The sequence below is a fragment of the Cervus canadensis genome, chromosome 2 (assembly GCF_019320065.1).
Source record: "Cervus canadensis isolate Bull #8, Minnesota chromosome 2, ASM1932006v1, whole genome shotgun sequence".
Taxonomy (NCBI): Eukaryota; Metazoa; Chordata; class Mammalia; order Artiodactyla; family Cervidae; genus Cervus; species Cervus canadensis.
Genome location: NC_057387.1, coordinates 485,418 through 506,773, shown reverse-complemented (window position 1 = coordinate 506,773; position 21,356 = coordinate 485,418). Strand labels below are relative to the sequence as shown.

The following is a 21,356-nucleotide window of genomic DNA, read 5'->3' as shown; positions in this document are numbered from 1 at the left end:
GCAAATACAAACCTAGACAGTGTATTAAAAAGCAGAGAAATCACTCTGCTGACAAAGGTCCATATAAGCAGAGCTATGGTTTTTCCAGTTGTCATGTACGGATATGAGTGTTGAACCATAAAGAAGGCTGAGCACCAAAGAAGTAACGCTTTTCAACTGTGGTGTTGGAGAAGACTCTTGAGAGTCCCTTGGAGTACAAGGAAATCAAACCAGTCAACCCTTAAGGATATCAGTCCTGACTGTTCATTGGAAGGGCTGATGCTGAAGCTGAAACTCCAATACTTTGGCCACCTGAGGTGAAGAGCTGACTCCTTGGAAAAAACTCTGATGCTGGGGAAAATTGAGGGTGAGAGGAGAAGGAGGAGGCAGAGTATGAGATGGTTGGATATCATCACCGACTCAATGGACATGAATTTGAGCAAACTCTGGGAGATAGTGAAGGAGCCTGGCATACTGTAGTTCATGGGTTGCAAAAAGTTGGACAGGACTTGGCAACTGAACAACAACAGCCCTCTCTTAATAAGTTGAAAAACTCGTTCTCTAGACCACAGTTGACAGTTCATAGTGAGATTCCCACATATATTTTTACTCATTATGTCAATAGACCTATATTAAACACTTAAGGCCCCTTTGTCCATGGAATTTTCCAAGCAAGAATACTGGAGTGGGTTGCTATTTCCTACTCTAGGGGGTCTTCCCAACCCAGCTATCGAACCCAAGTCTCTTTTGTCTCCTGTATTGGCAAGCAGGTGCCACGTAGGAAGCCCCTATATCAGATAGAGTCCTGAATTTAAAAAGATAAACCCCTTGTTTCAGAACCCAAAGACTAGTGAGAAAAAACAGGCATATGTATGAACAACCAGAATACAGTGTGGTCCGTGTCAGAAATGTACACATAGTGTTCTGGAAACTCGTAGAAAGGAATTTTCAATTGGAGTAAATGGAATGGGAAGGTCTCTTCGCAGAGGAAATCAGAATTGAACTGAGTTTACCAGGTGGACCAGGATCAAAGGAGTGTTTGAGACAGAAGGATCAGCGTGTTTCAAGTTACTATAAGGTAGATGGGCAATCCGTGCGCTGACACCTAGAGGACACATAAGAAAGCAGCTCAGTGCAGCTCAGTGGGACCAACAAATGAGGCCGGGCTGTACAGGGCCCCGTGGGGCACCCGCATGAGTTGGAAGTGTGATGTCACTGGGGGACTGCTGATGAGGTTAGTGTCTTTTCTTCCTCTACTGCTTTCCTTCCTTTCTGTTTTTCCTTTGCCATTCCCTTTGGTCTCCTCTTTTTCCGTCTGCCTGTAATTATACATTAAATCCCTAGATGTTCATGGATGGTCTTTAGTCCTGTTCTTCGTACTTAAGACACAGTTCATTGGTAACTCTCATCCAAAGGTTTATTTTTGAAGTTAAGGTAACATTTTCCTTGAGGGGCCCAAATGACCCAGGGATAATAATTTTAACAGTGCTCTCACTAAAAATATTAGTTCCACTAGAGGGAAAAAATAATAAGCGGACACAAAGTAGACTGCTTTGCTTTTATAAACAAATTTTAAGTAAAAGTAAATTGAATTCTTACAAGTTTCAGGTAGCCTCAGCGTTTGATCTTTGTATTTCTTCCAGTTAAAGAGTAGTGTTTTCTGATCTTACTCTGTTGATTACAAGCTTAGTAATTATTTGGCATTGGGTAGCCTTAAGATGGTAATATAGACCCATAGATACATGTGAAGAATGAAGTAATTCCTGTTAATTCTTTACAGTTCTCCTGGTATCTAAGCAAAACATACAGTTACTCTGTGATCTTTGACATGGTTATTTAACTTGCCTCATAGGTTATAACTCGGAATGAACTCATGCTGGAAGAGACCAGAAACACCATTACAGTTCCAGCCTCTTTCATGTTGAGGATGTTGGCTTCACTGAACCATATTCGAGCTGGTAAGAACTGTCAGTGTGCTATTAAAATCATTATTATATTTGAAAAAACATTATTTAAGATTGACATTAAAGGGATTTATATTTAAGGGAGAAAAAAGGGATTTTCCTGACAGTCCAGTGGCTAGCACTTGCACTTCCACTGCAGGGGGCAGGGGTTTGATACCTGGTCGGGAAACCTAAGATCCCACATGATGCAGCCAAAAAATAAAGAGATTTTATTAATTTCCTTAAATTACAAAATCAAGGCCAACTTTTTTTTGGCCTTAACTTTTTAACTTGTTTTTTTTAAAATACGAGAAATTTATTTCTTGCTGGCATTAGGTCCTCTCAGACTACATAGAAGGCAGCTTAACTTTTGAACTGAGTGGTATGAATTCTTGATCTTAGTACAGTAATTTGTATCCCCATGAGCCAACTTTATTGAATTGTCGTAATAAAAATATGACGTCACTTCAAAACTTTACCAGCTGTGGTTTTCTTCTCAGAGTGGAATAAATATCATACCATAAACCTTAAGATGTGTTATAGTAAGTACCTTTTAATGATACATTTGGCCAAAATCAATCACAGCCCATATAAAAATAAATGTATTACTACAAAGATTTGAAACAATAGCTCAATGTATTTTTCAAATTTTTGTTTGTTTTAGATGATAAACCATGGGGTTCAGTGCTTCAGATACAAAACTTCACATTACAATTAATTACATTATATTACAACTTAATTTTCAAGAAGGAATGGAATAACGTGTGTTCATAACAATAGAAAGTATCCAGTTCGATTATAAACAAAATGTTTATCACTTCATTGATAACACAAATTTCTTTATATGTTGAGTATTATTTAATAACAACAACAACAACCATGTATAGAGTACCTTTAATGAATCAGGCAGCATACCAATCATTTCACAGATTTATCCTCAGTTAGCTCCTGCCCTCTACATAGTAGATTATTTTTGATAACTCACTCCAGGTCACACAACTGATAAACGGTAAAGCCTGAATTTGAAACTAGCTTCCAAGCAGTCACTCCCCTTTTACCTACGAATTTCAGTTGCAGGAACATGTATTCAAGTCATGAATAAGACATGCAGTCCTCTGGATGACCTGATTTCAACTACTTTTCTTACTGCTTTTCTGCTCCATTCTTTCCTTCTCTGTCTTCTCTATTCTCTGTGCTGCTGCTGCTAAGTCACGTCAGTCGTGTCCGACTCTGTGCGACCCCACAGACGGCAGCCCACCAGGCTCCCCCGTCCCTGGGACTCTCCAGGCAAGAACACTGGAGTGGGGTGCCATTTCCCTCTCCATCCTCTCTGGCCCTCTCTAAATCTGCGGGTACCTCAAACTCTTTCCTACCTCAGAATCTTTACAGTCATGCTGTCCCCTCCCACCCTCACTCTTTGTTAGGATAACTTCTGTCCTGGGTTCGATCCCTGGGTTGGGAAGATCCTCTGGAGAAGGGAATGGGCTACCCGCTGTAGTATTCTGGCCTGGAGAATTCCATGGACATAAGAGCCTGGTGGGCTACAGTCCGTAGGGTCACAGAGAGTTGGACACGACTGAGTGACTTTCACTTTCACCTTTCTGTTTCAGACCTTCAGGTCTATATAAACGGCAGATTGCATATGATTTCCTCAGAGAGTGGGGAAGGGAGACATAAGTATTCCTGGCAGAAAAAAAGAATATATAGCATTTGTCTTAAGTCCTGGAAGATTGTGGTACATCTAAGAATTGAAAGAAGCTCCTTATGTCTGTAATTAAAGGAGCTGGAAAGAAAACCCTCAAATTGTCAATATCAACTATTACAAGGAAAGAATAAAAATTTCAAGTGGTCAAAGCAAAACAAAAAATAAACCTAAATGAAAGTAGAAAAATGTTTGCAGTCCAACAGAATATTATCATAGTACTTCTTTTGGCCCCCATGTTATTCACTATGACATCTTTTGATCTGTTTTCTTCAATAAGAATAAGTAACTCTTAAAATTCACTTGACCTCAGATTTGAGGAGGCACCATTTTATAGAACAGGAAAAACATTTGCTGATTATGATAAATAAATTTGCTTGTTCATATGAAGAGTTCATCTGGTGAATGGCTCTTTCTGAGTTTGCCTGTAGGGAACTTTCTCCTTTCATTTCTGCAAGAATCTATTTTAAATGGGTACTGATGTAGCAATGGTTTGTTAACTCACTTATTACTCTCTTTCTTTGATTTTAGAATTAGATGCTTATAATATAAAGTACCCTTTCTTTCTTCTATTGTTTTTTTTTTTTTGCCAGCAATCAAAGGGAGATACTTTGTAGTTGGCTTAGTCAACCTAACTCACCCTCTTGTTTCTCTTAGGTAAAATCCTTGATATGAAAAGGTAACCAAGAGTTGATATTTCTGCTGCTTTTATTCTTAAGATATCTAGTTATTTGATGAGTCAGCTACTCCTTTGCTCTCCTTTTCTTCATTGTCCTGTATTCCAAGTACAATGATGTCTGTATATTCAAGGACAGTTTCTAACAGACTTTGATTGTGGAAGCACAAGCTAGCCACAGAATACTTCAGCCATTCTATTACTCCACAGGCATCCTGGGAAGTCAGCTCCATCCTGCTATAGTTGTGATTTTTAATGAAGAGTGTGCTTTAAATCTTTTCGAAACTACAAATACCTGGTTCCTGCACACTAAAGATCCTGATTCATTTTATCTGAATAGGATTTGAGCTTTTGCATTTTAAAAAAGCACCCAAAATTATTCTCATGAATGCTGTACTAAAGACTTTTAGTTTAGGCAACTTCATGAGAGATAAAGGCAGTTTTGAGATTCCTAGAAGCTTTGACAGGCTTTGGAGAGATGGTGTGTGAACCATTCCAAACTCTTCTAGAATATGTTACAATCTACTCAGTTTACTCCCCTCTTTAAAATTCTCCTGTGCCTGCCCATGCTCTTAGGATAAATTCCAAAGTGTTAACATGGTTTATAAAACCCTGAAGCATTCATTCATACCTCTGGAACATGGCACATGTAGATCTAGATAGCCATATCTGTAGAACTAACATCACACTGAATGTACAGGCACTTACCCAGTCATGTACAAATTCACTCCATCAGTTAGGGTAGCTTTACTCCAGAATACAATCCATATTCATCTATCTTGGTCTCCCCACTTCTGCTCTCGCCTTCATATAGTCTGATTTCCATAGCAGTAAGAGGAGGCTTTTTAAAAATGTGGGTCAGTTGGAGGCTAATTACTTTACAATATTGTAGTGGTTTTTGTCATACATTGACATGAATCAGCCATGGATTTACACATATTCCCCATCCCGATCCCCCCTCCCACCTCCCTCTCCACCCGATTCCTCTGGGTCTTCCCAGTGCACCAGGCCCGAGCACTTGTCTCATGCATCCCCCTGGGCTGGTGATCTGTTTCACCCTAGATAATATACATGTTTCGATGCTGTTCTCTTGAAACATCCCACCCTCGCCTTCTCCCACAGAGTCCAAAAGTCTGTTCTGTACATCTGTGTCTCTTTTTCTGTTTTGCATATAGGGTTATCGTTACCATCTTCCTAAATTCCATATATATGTGTTAGTATACTGTATTGGTCTTTATCTTTCTGGCTTACTTCACTCTTTTTGATGGGCTCCGGTTTCATCCATCTCATTAGAACTGATTCAAATGAATTCTTTTTAATGGCTAAAAAAAAAATAAAAAAAGGGAAAAGAGGATTATAAAAAAAATAATAAAGAGACATAAAGACTTGGTATGCAAAAAAAAAAAATGTGGGTCAGTAAGTTCAGTTCAGTCGCTCAGTCGTGTCCGACTCTTTGTGACGCCATGGACTGCAGCACGCCAGGCCTCCCTGTCCATCACCAACTCCCTGAGCTTACTCAGACTCATGTCCATTGAGTTAGTGATGCCATCCAGCCATCTCATCCTCTGTTGTCCCCTTCTCCTTCTGCCATCAGTCTTTCCCAGCATCAGGGTCTTTTCCAATGAGTCAGTTCTTCGCATCAGGTAGCTGAAGTATTGGAGTTTCAGCTTCAGCATCAGTCCTTCCAATGAACATTCAGGACTGATTTCCTTTAGGATGGACTGGTTTGATCTCCTTGCAGTCCAAGGGACTCTCAAGAGTCCTCTCCAACACCACAGTTCAAAAGCATCAGTTCTTCGGCACTCAGCTTTCTTTATAGTCCAACTCTCACATCAACACATGACGACTAGAAAAACCATAGCTTTGACTAGATGGACCTTTGTTGGCAGAGTAATGTCTCTGCATTTTAATGTGCTGTCTAAGTTGGTCACAGCTTTTCTTCCAAGGAGCAAGTATCTTTTAATTTCATGACTGCAGTCACCATCTGCAGTGATGTTGGAGCCCAAGGAAATAAAGTCTGTCACTGTCTCCATTGTTTCCCCGTCTATTTGCCATGAAGTGATTGGACTGGATGCCATGATCTTAGTTTTCTGAATGTTGAGATTTAAGCCAACTTTTTCACTCTCCTCTTTCACTTTCATCAAGAGGCTCTTTAGTTGTTCTTTGCTTTCCACTATGAGGGTGGTGTCATCTGCATATCTGAGGTTATTGATACTTCTCCCAGCAATCTTGATTCCAGCCTGTGCTTCTTCCAGCCCAGCGTTTCTCATGATGTACTCTCATATAAGTTAAATAAGCAGGGTGACAGTATACAGCCTTGATGTACTCCTTTCCTGATTTGGAACCAGTCTGTTGTTCCATGTCCAGTTCTACCTGTTGCTTCCTGACCTGCATACAGGTTTCTCAGGAGGCAGGTCAGGTGGTCTGGTATTCCCATCTCTAAGAATTTTCCACAGTTTGTTGTGATCCATAATCAAAGGCTTTGACATAGTCAGTAAAGCAGAAGTAGATGTTTTTCTGGAGCTCTCTTGCTTTTTCTATGACCCATTGAATGTTGGCAGTTTGATCTCTGGTTCCTCTGCCTTTTCTAAATCCATCTTGAACATCTGGAAGTTCATAGTTCACGTACTGTTGAAGCCTAACTTGGAGAATTTTGAGCATTACTTTGCTAGTGTGTGAGATGAGTGCAATTGTGTGGTAGTTTGAACATTCTTTGGCATTGCCTTTCTTTGGGATTGGAAGGAAAACTGACTTTTTCCAGTCCTGTGGCCACTACTGAGTTTTCCCAATTTGCTGGCATGTTGAGTGCAGCACTTCTACAGCATCATGTTTTAGGATTTGAAATATCTCTACTGGAATTCCATCACCTCCACTAGCTTTGTTCGTATCGATGCTTCCTAAGGACCCCTTGACTTCACACTCCAGGATGTCTGGGTCTAGGTGAGTGATCACACCATCATGGTTATCTGGGTCATGGAGATCTTTTTTGTATAGTTCTGTGTATTCTTGCCAGCTCTTAATGTCTTCTGCTTCTGTTAGGTCCATGTCATTTCTGTCCTTTATTGAGCCCATCTTTGCATGAAATGTTCCCTTGGTATTGCTAATTTTCTTGAAGAGATCTCTAGTCTTTCCCATTCTATTGTTTTCCTCTATTTCTTTGCATTGATCACTGAGGAAGGCTTTCTTACCCCTCCTTGCTTGTGGGTTAGTAAACCTTTTCTTTAAATGGCCAGAAAGTAAATAGGCTTTGTGGGCCATGTGGTTTCTGTTGCAGCTGCTCATTTCTGACACTGTGTTGCAAAAGCAGCCAAAGATAATAAGTAGATCAAGGGCATGGCTATGCCCTAATACTACTTTATTTACAAAAATAGGCTAAGGGAGGGTTTCCCAGGGGCCATAGTTTGCTGACTCCCTTTTTTAAGAAGTACATTAGGTTATGTCACCCTTGCTTAAAATTCTCAGGGGCTTCCCCCTGCTCATAAAATAAAACCTAGACTTCATACTCTGATCTACAAGAAATAGACCTGCCAGCCACTGAGTTCGTTTTCTGCTCGCTCACTACATATTAGCCATAAGTGACTGCTTTCCTCCTCCGACTCATAAAGCTATTAGCATATTTAGGACCTTTTCACTGGCTGTTTCTCTGCCTTTTAGGCAGCTTTGTTTGCCAGCTTCACTAATAACTGAACATACAATTGAGTCTCAGGTCCAGTGTTGCCTCCTTAGAGAAGTGTTCCCTCGTCACTCAGCATGAAGTTGCTAATATGCACACCCTCCTCATCACTCACTCTCTGGTCATTGCCTGTTTTTCCTCAAGTACTTATCCTAACTTCATTTATTTGTTGCCTTGTTACACAGATTAAAGGAGAAAAATACATTGTCTTGTTCTCTGTTTTTCTTTTCTAGAAAGTGAGTTCATTAAGACCAGAGACCTAGTTTGTCTTATTCACATCTGGGTAGCTAGTTCCTAGAACAGCAGTGCCTAGCACATAATAGTTGCCCAGTCAGTGTTTTGTGAATGAATGGGTGAGTGAATGAATGAACTTCTAGCATCAAATCTCTAGCTAACCAGGAGTGCTGTGTTGATTCTTTGTGGAATACAGGTTTCCGTTGGGTAACTGTTTTCACATCTCTGTTGTCCCCTCTCTCCAGCCCCAGCCAGCTTATTAATAGTATCTCATATTTTTCCTGATCAAAAATAATTTCAGAAAGAAGTATTTCTAAAAGAGAATAAAGGAGCCTTTCCACAAATGTAACCCTTATTTACAATAGCAACTTGGTATTGTCTTGCTGTTGAAAACAGTGGCTTTCAAGTCATTATTTCTAGTTCTCATTTTAAAGAACACAGTGTCCTCAGCCCTCCTTGGCCTGTAATTGCCAACCAGAGATATGTGAAAGTGTTGAACTGCTTTGCAGTTTTATTACCTCAGTAGTACTCTGTGGACAAAAATATTTTATTTAATTTTGTTCTTAAAAATTGGGTTTATATTCTGAGAGAGATGACTCTGCAGAAGTTGTGTGAGAAATATCTGGAAAAAGAACCACCGTTCTGCCCTCTTCCTCATTCCAGAAGCCACTGTCAGTTACTCTGTGACCTATGTAAGAGACCCTAGGCCCTCACTCGACTTCATGTTGCTTGCTTTGGACTTTGCTGTAAACTCCCTGATTTCAGGGCTTTGACATTTCATCTTAACCCTCCATTTCCCCATCTTCATTCATAATGTGACAACCAAAAAGAAGTGGGTCATCCTGCACATTTTAAAATATGTGGATGCGATTTAAACATGTTCCACTAAGATGACAGGCATCTTACTTAATGATACTCTAGGTAAGCAGAACAGCAAATTCATGTTTTGTTCTCTCCCATGAAAGTATATCACACAATAAATATAGCATAATCTCTTTTATACTCACATCCCTTAGGTAACTTATTATTGATCAGAAAGTCTTCCACTGTGTTTAGATTCCTTAGTGACCTGTGAAGATTTATTATAATCTTATTTTATCTTACAAATGTATATTGAACACTTTTATATAATAACTAAAACTTGTATAACTCAGGTTACAAATCATATACACATATATTATCTCCTTAGGTTGACATTGAAATGGAGTTGGTGCTGGACAATTAAACATACATCCCTTCTGTATACTGGTGTTGACAATTTAGAATTCACTGGGAGTATTTAAACCCCTGTGAATAATAAAATCTCAGGATTCCATCTTCTCTTGGTGTTGAGAAGCCTGAATTATTTCCACTGCGTCTAACCTTTACCCCTCCCAGTTTCCCGGATAAGTGTTTCTATGATAGTAAGGGTTCCATCCTAGTGGCAGTAGTGATTTGATACTTTATACACCCTTGCCTTCTTTATACAGCCTAATGTAATATATCTTGTCTTAGTAAAACTTATATTCATTTATTTGATAAACCTTCATTGAACCTCTTGTACTAGGCCCTGAGGATAAAAGATAAAAAGAAATAACTCCTACCCTCCCAGGAGCTCAGTCTGCAAGATGATGTGAAAATAGACTAGTACTGTAATTAGAATCATCATCATATGGTACATATAAAATATTCTGGAACCTGAAGGAGGGAGTTCATAATTCTGCAAGTTGGGTATCTGAGAAAGTCTGGGGAAAGTTTCACAAAGGGAAAAATAGTTGTATTGAGTAAGCCTAACCTTTATAGCTGAAGAACTAGGTGAAAGTGTCCCAAGCAGAGGGACAGCAAATGTAAAGCATGGAACTTGGGAGGACATGCCATGCTGGCTCACCAGGCTGTAATTGTACACTCCCTTGAGTGTTCAACCTAGAGAAGCTCCTTGAGGACAGAGAAGACACTGTGACTGCTTTGGTCACCACTGTATCCTGGAACATAGCAGATATTTAAGAAATATTTTTATAACCAGAAATATGTGTGTTACGTGCTAAGTCGCTTCTGTCCTGTCTAACTCTGCAGCCCGCCAGGCTCCTGTCCATGGGATTCTCCAGGCAGAAATACTGGAGTGGCTTGCTATTTCCCTCTCCAGGGGATCTTCCTGACCCAGGGACTGAACCCGGGTCTCCCGCATTGCAGACAGATTCTTTACCATCTGAGCCAACTAGGGAGTGATTCCCAGATTCTCTTGCACAGCTTCCCTCTCACTCCCTTTGGTGACACCTGATATAACTCCTAGGGCTCCTAGACTCCAAGGAACACAGTTTGAAGTCATTGCAGTAGACCACAATAGATCAAGATCTATCTTTTTTTTTAACTTTGTAATTTTTTTTAATCTTTAGAATTACATGAATATTCTACGTTAATAGTGCTGTTTCCTTTATTCTTTGCCTCTAGAGGCAAAAATAACTTCTACACATAGCTGTGAGCTGATTTTTACATGATGATATTTTGAATTATACACATTTTAATCAGTTTTATTTAAGGCATTGACAGTTATTTTGATTGTAATACTAAAGGTGTTTTTTTTGTTTGTTTTTTTTTTTGTCTTCTCTGTTTTCCAGACCGGTTGGAGAGTGACAGGTCAGAAGGCTCTGGTCAGGAGAATGAAAATGAGGATGAAGAATAATCAATTCTTACTGGCAAGCACTTAGATGTTCTGAAATTTGTATAAGACATTTATTATATATTTTTTTTCTTTACAGAGCTTTAGTGCAATTTTAAGGTTGTGGTTTTTTTGAGTTTTTTCCCTTTGGGGGGGGATAACCTAACATTGGTTTGGAATGATTGCGTGCATGAATTTGGGAGTGTGTGTAAAACAAAACTAGCAAAATGTTTTTAAAACTTTTTGCCATGTGTGAGGAGTGCTAGAAAATGCAAAGTGCAATATTTTCCCTAACCTTCAGATGTGGGAGCTTGGATCAATGTTGAAGAGGAATTTTCATTATAGTGAAAATATTGGTTCAAAGAAATGTCTATACTTGCCATTTGCATGTTTATTGCTTTCTAATTAAAGAAGTTGGTTGTTTATGATATCCTGAATTTGACTTTTTATTTAATGCCTTGCTATCTTGACCCATTTTCTAAATCTCTTCTAGATTTAATAACCTTTTCTGTTTTGACTTCTCTTTGACGGAATTATAGACAAGACCTTTTTTTCATTTCTCCTTCCAAAGTGCTTTATCTCTAATGATCATCTTTCATGATTAGTGGTCCCTCATTACCCAAGTACAGGGGTTAGTCCCCATGCAATCTCAGAGCATCATGGATACTCATGTAACATATTAACACAAGTTTGTTCTGAAGAGTTCTGGCTTCTGGCCTTCCTGTCTCCACCTTCCAGATTTCAGCTGAAAATGTTGACCATCCAGTCTCCTAATTCCTGGTCCTGCTCCTCGCTGGTGTCCATCTTCACCCAACTTAAGCATCTACACCCAGGTCTATCTTACAGGTTCCTATAGACTTAACACTTCAGTAATTCTGTCTCCTATCCCCTAAACTGTCATGCTGCTGTCTCTGACTGAGCCACAAATAGACTCACAGGTGTGGCCAGATTCCCATGTGGAGATCAGGGATGGTTCCTCCCAGATGACTGCGGACCCAGGGACATGTTGCTAAGAGAAGACAGATGGCTTTTGGATAGAGGGGAAAACTAGTTGGCTCAGGAACTTCAGTTGGCCTTCAATGTCTAGCTCTTAGTCTGGGCAGGACACATATGTATCTGTAATAGGAATATGCTAAATGGTCAAAAGGGAAAGGAATTAGAGGTCAGCTGCATGATTTTCAAAAAGCATTAGGGTCTATTTCTGGTTCCCAAATAGTTATGTGACCTGCTCAAGCCATCTGATTTTCTCTGGGCTTCTGTGTCCTCCTCCCTAAATTGGAGGTAGTCCTGTTTCACCCTGTAAGTCTCAGGGGCTGTGTTAGGACCACAGGAAAGGTCGGAGGGCTTTACAGAATAACTGAAAAGATTACTGCAGCACACAAAATAACAGTCTCTTCCACTAGAACAGGCTCGGAGAAGTGCTGGAAAACTAATAGAGCAGACCTGGAGTACACAGTGGGGTCAAGGGTGACTGGCAGGAGAAACAACAGGAGACAATCAATGACTTCCCTTCACTGCGTTCACTTGGCACAAGATACTGACAGTGAAGGAGGCTGGGCAGCTGGGAGTGGAGGAGTTCTGAACTTCTGGTTCAACTTTGCTAGGAACCCCAAACTGCAACCCACACATTTAAAAAGTGGTGTTTGTCCAAGGAATTAGGTGCCTTAGTTTTACTGATTTTGTAGTTTTGTGCTGTATGTTACAATGGGCTTCTGTGGTAGCTCAGTGGTATAGAATCTGCCTGTCAGTGCAGGAGACGCAGGTTCAGTCCCTGGGTTGGGGAGGTCCCCTGGAAGAGCGAAATGGCACCCCCACTCCAGTATTCTTGCTGAGAGAATTCCCCGGAGCCTGGGGGGCTACGGTCTGTGGGGTCACAAAGAGTTGGACACGATTGAGCACGTATCACCAATTGGTTATAAAGGAGCAGGGCAGGCCAGACAAGTAGTCAAGAAGACAGCGAAGAGGAAAGATTATACAGAGGCAGAGTTGATGAGTCCTGGCCACTCCAATGATCCACTGCTTGTGTGTGTGGAGGGGGGGGATGCCAAGATCGCAAGTTAGACTCTGGATCTCATTGTTCCACTCAATCACTCAGAAAAAGGAATATGGCTTTACGGCTGGCAGGTACAGGGTCAGATAAATGCGGTAGGCTCTGTGCCTTGAGGTTGTACCAAGTCTGATAATCTCTACCATCCGCCCTTTGACTTTGGTTGTGGGGCCGACCAAGCAAGAGAGCACTGCTCGTCATTAATCCTCCTTTAAAACTTAGAATTTTTAAACAGTGTTTGCTGTGTATTTCCTGGTCACTCCCCAGTCATTTAACAGTACTCCGTGAATCTAATTTTCTTGCACGAGTTTATTAAAAACACATGGATGCTGTACCCAGGTGACTGTGGTATGGACTGTGCCACAGTTGGCTTAGTCTCCTTCCGCTTTTCAGCCCGTGGGAAGGGAAGCTTGAGAAAAGGGTACGGGTAAAGGAGGAGACACCCAGACGAGTCCACAGTCCATAAGCACGAACTCACAATTTGCACAGCTCTGCACAAGCCAAAACGCAGATATTTAATCAGGCAAACAAAATTATTCTAAATATACTTGTACTTGTTTATAAATACTGATTTATAATGATCCTAAGCATTTGGGGCGGGGGGGTGCTTCCCTGATGGCTCAGACAGTGAAGAATCTGCCTACAACGCAGGGAACCCAGGTTCAACCCCTGGGCTGGGAAGATCCTCTGGAGAAAGGAATGGCAACCCACTCTAGTACTCTTGCCTGGAGAATCCCATGGACGGAGCCTGGTGGGCTACAGTCCAGGGGGACACAGAGAGTCAGATATGACTCAGCGACTAACACTAAGCGTTTTTTTAATTTAAAAAAAAAAAATCCAAAAACTTCAAGTGAACTGTATTTCTGAATCAGCTTGCTTTTGTCTTGAAGGTTGGGTTTTAACCGCCTTTGCATCCAGGAGTGCATCATCAGAGCGCAGCACAGGACTCTGCTCCTTACACGTCACTGACTGACCTATCTCCAGCCACACGGGCTCCTTCCGCCGCACTCAGTGTGGCCTTGCCCGCTCAGGCCTGTGGTCCTCCCCAGACCGTCTTTTCCTCTGAGAAAGTCTGACTCACTTATGATTAGTGATTTCAAAATGGTGGTGTCAAAAGGAAAAACAGAAGTGGCTTTTAATTCTTAAGCTATTAACACTGCTCAGGGAACTGCTCTCTGAGGGAAGTGAAAACAGCTTTGTCTATTTTGTCTCCTAAAAATAACAGTGAGTAGAACTGTGTTCTTGGTAATCATACAGATTTGAGTTTGTTCTTTGAATTCTTTCCAGTGCAATCTGATCACTTTCCTTAGGCCTGCAGTTTTTTATAGTTCTGGCAAGCAGATATTCTAATCCCCAAATTCCTTGGTTTACAATAGTTTTTTCTACCGACCCAATAAAGCCCCACTGGTCTGTTCTTCTATTAATCATGACTGTCAACTATCTCTCGTCCTCCTCAAGCTGCAGAGCTGTGTTTTTGCTTCTCTCAGTCATGTGGCCAAGGACGCTTTGAGACCTTGGACAATTCTCTGGACTTCCTGAGGCCTCCTTGGATTGAGTGTCCCTTTTCCCAAATCAGAAGGATGATCCAGCTCTGCCCCCTCTTGTAGTCATATACGGCTGTGCTCACAGCCACTTTCCTTTGCTTGAGGGTGAAAACTCTGATTTCTCTTCACTCTCCCACGGAATTTACCTGGGGCTCTCTGTATCCCGTGGGTGGGCGCATAGTCTGCTGCCCCTGCATTGCCTCTCCCCTCAGGGACTCTGAGGGGCGCAGAGCCTGAATCCAAGTGCCAAGGCCACTGCCAAGCATCACTGTCACTGCAGGAAGGAGCTGCCCTTAGAACCTGGTAACACCTCAGGAGGGTGTCCCTTCTGACTGTCCCTTAAGGGAGGTCAGAGCTGAGCTTGTGCTTTGATTCCAGATGCCACACCAGCCTGGGACTCCATCATCTTCAATGGCCATTAACAGAAAAGCTCAGTTCCACTCCTTCTGATCTCCTGAACCCCAAATACTAGTTACCCTTTGCTCCCTCGCCTCTGTTGTCTTCCCCTTTCTCACCATGTCCCTTTGTAGTGTACGGCAAACATGACCGCCCATGGCAACAACCTTCAACACTGCTTATGTAGGGTAACTGGTAACTTTCCAAGATTCTCGTCTTGTCATTGAGAGCCCTGTAAAGCACAAATACTACACCCACCTGCAGAGTGGAGGAAAAATAGCAGTGGCCCAGTACCAGCCTTGCCCCAGGTACTGTGCTAAATGCCTTAATCCACATTATCACCCAGAAGGAAGACCCTCTTGGATTCTGTGTCCCCACATAAAATGAATATATAAAATGAATACATTTTATAGATGAGAAAACTGCAATACACAGAGATTGAGTAGTTGGCCCAAGGACACTTACTATACTGTGTGGAATCTGAATCCAGAACTTCCAAAAGCAAATCCTGTGCTATCCCCATTATATCACATTTGAGCTGATAAGCAATGAGATAAAGCATTTGGAAGTGCCTAATAATGTCCAGCACACAACAGGCACTCAGGTACCTTGACATGTCAGGTTCAGAGTAGTAACTCAGTACACACTACTTTCCTTCTTCAACCTTTGTAGCCACATCACCTCCACAGTTCCTTCTAGACTGGAGATGGCTGGGGCTCAAGGCTGAACCCCTGTCATGAGTATATCCTGTGGTCCATCCAGAGACCTGTCTAATCTGTATTTCAAGGACCAACTGTCAGGACAGAAAGATACGCATCTCATTAAATCTGAACAAGCCAGTAAGGTCTCTCCCTGTTGCTGTTGCTCAGTTGCTCAGTCACGTCTAATTTCCTGCAAGCCCATGGACTGCAGCACACCAGGCCTCCCTGTCCTTCACCATCTCCCAGGAGTTTGCTCAAACTCATGGCCATTGAGTCGATGATGCCATTCAACCATCTCATGCTGTCATCCCCTTCTCCTGCCTTCAGTCTTTCCTAGCATCAGGCTCTTTTCCAGTGAGTTGACTCTTTGCATCAGGTGGCCAAAGTATTGGAGCTTCAGCATCAGTCCTTCCAATGAATATTCATATCCTTTATGATTGACTGGTTTGATCTCCTTGCAGTCCAAGGGACTCTTAAAAGAGTCTTCTCCAGCACCACAGTTCAAAAGCATCAATTCTTTGGCACTCAGCCTTCTTTATGATCCATTTCTCATATCCGTACATGACTACTGGTAAAACCATAGCTTTGACTATAGGGACCTTTGTCAGCAGTGATGTCTCTGCTTTTTAATATGGTGTCTAGGTTTGTCTTAGCTTTTCTTCCAAGGAGCAAGCGTCTTTTAATTTCATGGCTGCAGTCACCAGCTGCAGTGATTTCGGAGCCCAGCCTGTCACTGTTTTGACTTTTTACCCATCTAATTGCCATGAAGTTATGGGACCGGATGCCATGATCTTAGTTTTTTGAATGCTGTGTTTTAAGCTAGCTTTTTCCACTCTCCTCTTTCACTGTCATCAAGAGGCTTTTAGTTCCTTTTCACTTTCTGCCATGAGGTTGGTGTCATCTGCATATCTGAGCTTATTGATATTTCTCCTGGCAATCTTGAAGCTTGTGCTTCATCCAGCCTGGCCTTTTGCATGATGTACTCTGCATACAAGTTAAATAAGCAGGGTGACAATATACAGCCTTGACGTACTCCTCTCCCAATCTGGAATCAATCTGCTGTTCCATGTCTAGTTCTACCTGTTGCTTTTTGACCTGCATACAGGTTTTCCAGGAGGCAAGTAAGATGGTCTGGTATCCCCATCTCTTTAAGAATTTTCCACAGTTTGTTGTGATCCATACCATCAAAGGCTTTAGCATAGTTAATGAAGCAGAAGTATGTCTTTTTCTGAATTCCCTTGGTTTTGCTATGATCAAGTGGATGTTGGCAATTTGATCTCTGGTTCCTCTGCCTTTTCTAAATCCAGTTTGTACATATGAAGTTCTTGGTCCCTATATTGTTGACGTCTAACTTTGAAGGATTTTGACATTACCTTGCTAGCATGTAAAATGAGTGCAATTGTGCAGTAGTTTGAACATTCTCTGGCATTGCCTTTCTTTGGGACTGGAAAGAAAATTGGCCTTTCCAGTCCTGTGGCCACTGCTGAGTTTTCCAAATTTGCTGGCATGTTGAGTGCAGGACTTTAACAGCATCTTCTTTTAGGATTTGAAATAGGTCAGCTGGAATTCATCAGCTCCACTAGTTTTGTTTGTAGTAACAAACTACGAACTACACTCCAGGATGTCTGGCTCTAGATGAGTGACCACACCATCTTGGTTATCCCAGCCAGTAAGGCCTTTTTGTACAGTTCTGTGTATTCTTGCCACCTCTTCTTAATCTCTTCTTCTTGTTAGGTCCTTACTGTCCTATATGTTTCTGTCCTTTATTGAGCCCCTCTTTGCATGACATGTTCCCTTGGTATCTCTAATTTTCTTGAAGAGATCTCCAGTCTTTCCTATTCTGTTGTTTTCCTCTATTTCTTTGCATTGTTCACTTTTTTTTTCATTTATTTTTATTAGTTGGAGGCTAATTACTTTACAATATTGCAGTGGGTTTTGTCATACATTGACATGAATCAGCCATGGATTTACATGTATTCCCCATCCCGATCCCCCCTCCCACCTCCCTCTCCACCCGATTCCTCTGGGTCTTCCCAGTGCACCAGGCCCGAGCACTTGTCTCATGCATCCAGCTTGGGCTGGTGATCTGTTTCACCCTAGATAATATACATGTTCACTTTTAAGAAAGCTTTCTTATCTCTCACTGTATCAGAGCCCTTTTCCTCCCTCTTCTGTCCTGTCCACCCCAGGATTCCTTGTCCTTTGCAAATACTTGAGTTAGTCTCGCCAGTTGCTCAGAGACTACACAGCAGCTCCTTAAATGAGAATCAAATAACATCAGCAACATTAGCAACAGATGGCCCTTGTCTTATATTTCTCAACCCCATTTCTATAGCAGTGCTTTGCTTAAGATCACACAGCTGAGCAGTGTCAGCAAGCTAGCTGGGTGGTCCTTTAAAGGCTGAGGACAGCAGTGGAGACCCAGAGATGAGAGGAGGTGCTCTAAGCCAGAAGCAAACAAGCCTTCAGCTTTATCCTTGGCTCCTTCCCACTAGTGACACCACCGCCGCGCTGCTGCCACCTGCCGTCGAAGGCCCTGAATCGGCGCCTCGGAGAAGCCTAGGTAGTGACCTGTATGCTTGGCAGTGTGGGACATCGTGCCTTCCAGGTCACACTAGCCTCCAAACCTGGTGTCTGGGAGAGAGCTTGGGGGGCACTTAGTCAAGTGGTAATCTCGATGAAAGAAGCAGACATGGGCAACAGTCCTACAGGTGGTCCTGTCAAAACTAGAAGATGCAGAACTGAGGTTTTTATCTTAGTAAGTGGCCGAATGTCCCACCTACCACTCCCCACATGGCCCCCTCAGGAAGGCCTTAGGTTGCCGCTGCACAGCAGAATAAAGCTGATGGGCCAGCGTTCAGCAAGGGCAGTTGGGGTTTTGACTTTCTGCCCTAAGGACAAGTGTCCCCAAAACTGCCTCCCAGAAACCTCAGTGTATGGGGAGTGTGTCTTTGTCCTCTCCCCACTCGCCTCCTTTTGTGCTCCCTTCTCACTCAGGCTGAATAAGGAGTATTTGAATTCCTAAATATGCAGAATATGGTTCTAGCTGCCAGATATCCTCCAAGTGTTGGCTCAGTCACCTCCTATAGGGTGCTACCCCTAACTCCTTCTAATTGGGAATATTCACCTCCCTATAGAGCCTGCAGTTCTTTCGAGAACCATTACTTGACTTTGCTGTTTATTAGCCTCAGTCTCCTCTAGGTCTCTTCCTACATTAGAGTGAAAACACTTTAATGTTATTACTCACAGAGCCTAGCTTGATGCCTTGCACACACTAGATGTGCAGTGCTTGGTAGATGAATGAATGAATGGACTTCAGTACAAAAGAGGAAACACAGAGAATGCTTTTGGGAAGTACAGTATTTCTAGATTGGCTTAGATGAAATCTAGTGTATCCCAGCTAGGCTGGGATCAGCCTGTGAGGACTTGGGAGGTCTCAGGACTCTTCTTAGAGCCCAGCCAAGTATAGTCCAGGGAAGGCACTTTCCAACTCCTGGGATGCAAGCCACTTCGTTGCACTCAAAATGGCCTAATGGGGGTGGATGGGGTCATTTGGGGGTGGGTCATCCTAGGTTCTTGCCCTGTTCCACCTCAGAGCATACTAGAAGCTCAGGAATATGGTCCCTCTAGAAACTGGATACAGACAAATGCTAGGAAAAAATACAGAAAGCAAAAATGCCCTCAGATTTAGGAATGCCAGCCAGTAGTGAGAGCAGAATCTGAGTGATCTGCACATCACCTCAACAGAACCCACAGGTGAGACTGCCCTCTGCTTCTTCCCTCTTCCATCCAGATGTAGACTGATGAATTTGATCGCTGTGAAGGTAGCAGCCCCCAGGTCTAAGGAAAAGACTTTTGTAAACTGCAGACACAGGGACCGGCCAACCACTGGTCTCTGCCACACAGCAAAGACGCACTGCCTCCTGGAGAACCAGTTAGACCACAGTGAACACTGCAAAGGTGAGGCACTTTCTGGAGCAGCTGCCTTATACCAGATGCGGGAGATCTCAGAATCTATCCCCTGCTGACCACCTGGAATTCAGAAGTGGGGAAAGACCTGCACTTGGCTGCTATCATCTAGGCTGAAGGGCAGCAACAGATGGTTCAGCCACCACAGCCACTGTTGCAAGCCCACACATTAGGCCATCCCATCTCACAGGGGGCGGGGAGAGACCTAACATACGCATCACAATCCATAGCCCCACTTTCCACCTCTGAGGACACGCCCTCTGCACCCATTTATGTGTCCTACTGGTTGGCATCCTGTCAGGACTGTGTTCTAAACAGACACACTGGATCAGCCCACGCCTCAGGATCAGGCCTGAAGTGTGTCACATGCCCATTAGACATCACACCCAAAAGCTGTGCAAATACTGATCCATGGGTCACTTTTTTCCCACTAACAAATTCAGGGAACGTCAAAGATCAGAGTTAGAAAGGACCCCTGCCGCCACTCAGTCCATGGGACCACAAAGACTCAGACATGACTGGATGACGAAGCGCACACACACCGTTCAGTCCAACTCCACATCCCTATCTCATTTCCGGATGACCGAGAGGTGACAGGGAGCCCCAGTGACCCGAGTGGTATAAGGCAGAGCTGGGCCGGCACACAGTTGCTGAGGCCAAGTCCAGAGTTCCTTCAAGTCTTTGTCTTGAGCCATTCAGGGCAGGGAAATAGTAGCTGCTGACCATGGGAGTTTTCCCTGGAGGCCTGCTAATCTAAACAGTACATCAAGCATCACATACGGAACCTATTCCATGGGATCTTCCTGTGTGAAGGGGATTCCCTCCAACGATAGCAGTAACTACTTCGCGGCAGTGCTTCGCCCACGGCCCTGTTCAGGTCTGGAAGATGAAGGTGCTTCCTAACCAAACGGGTTGTTTTTCTTTTTAATTCTAGAAATGAAACATCTGGCATCTGTTCCTTGCTCCCGTTGTTTACAGTGGTTTCTCTCTTCTTTTACAATACTAAAGCACCAGTCCATAGGGAGGCCTGTCCTCAGCAACCACCGCCCCAGACCTGCTGCCTCCGCCCAGGGGCCAGCAACAGTCCCTACTAGAATCAGCAGGTGGCCCCAGTGGCGGCAAGGCTGTAACCATGGGTCTGGGGTATTTTGCTCCTGGGCTCTCCTCTGGGGACCATTTAGGGTAGAACCAATGGCCCCACACAGCCCGCATCAACCACACAGGGGAAGTGCCATCCTCCAGAGTGTCCCGAGGCCTCTAGTACAGTGCTTGGCTGGACTCCCAAGGGCACAGGTGGTGAAGAAGAGGAAGTGACCCACGTGGTGGCTTCCTGCCCAGCTGAGGTCTCTAGCCCCCCCTACACCCCACGTCCCACAACGTCTCAGCCACACCTCCATCTGCTTTGTTTTGTGCTCTCAATGCCTCTGGTCCCATCACTGGGATCAACAAGAAGCCCGCGTGTGGTCTCACACAGACACTGAAGTCACTTACAGACATGGTTTTCAGTGTTTTTTCAGATGACTGCGTATCAGATGTTGCTCCCGGGACCCTGGCACAGATGGTAACGGGCGTCCACCCTCATCTCTGCTCTGCGGCTAAAACATTCCCCTCTTCGATGCTCTGAAGCTGCAGCCTCTGACCTGCAAGAGTTCTGCTGCCTCGGCGGCTCCCAAAGCCAATTCCAGGGACAGTCCGAGCTGTAAGCAAGACCCCAGGCAAAGCCTCCTCCCCAAATAAGTTGATTTTGGCTTCAGCCTCTATGGCTTTGGCCAGGCTGGTTGCGTAACTGTCCAACGACTTGTGCACGTCAGCTTTCACATGAAGAATGGGGTTCTTGGCAGCTTCTAAAAGAGAAGG

At 43.2% G+C, this 21,356-nt stretch overlaps 2 protein-coding genes across 23 annotated transcripts in view; one reads left to right on the top strand and one right to left on the bottom strand.

Moving 5' to 3' along the window:
• The window catches only part of DCAF6 (DDB1 and CUL4 associated factor 6), a 179,441-nt gene extending 168,169 nt beyond the window's left edge, over window positions 1–11,272 (top strand). For all 14 annotated transcript variants that reach the window (XM_043449957.1, XM_043449940.1, XM_043449924.1 and 11 more), the window contains 2 exons: window positions 1,832–1,937; window positions 10,802–11,272. In XM_043449957.1, the coding sequence (XP_043305892.1) occupies window positions 1,832–1,937; window positions 10,802–10,866 (171 nt within the window). In that variant the 3' untranslated portion in view covers window positions 10,867–11,272. The remainder of the gene's footprint in view (window positions 1–1,831; window positions 1,938–10,801) is intronic.
• Window positions 11,273–20,054: 8,782 nt separating this feature from the next.
• GPR161 (G protein-coupled receptor 161) overlaps window positions 20,055–21,356 on the bottom strand; it is a 57,881-nt gene continuing 56,579 nt past the window's right edge. For all 9 annotated transcript variants that reach the window (XM_043450020.1, XM_043449993.1, XM_043449986.1 and 6 more), the window contains one exon: window positions 20,055–21,343. In XM_043450020.1, the coding sequence (XP_043305955.1) occupies window positions 21,078–21,343 (266 nt within the window). In that variant the 3' untranslated portion in view covers window positions 20,055–21,077. The remainder of the gene's footprint in view (window positions 21,344–21,356) is intronic.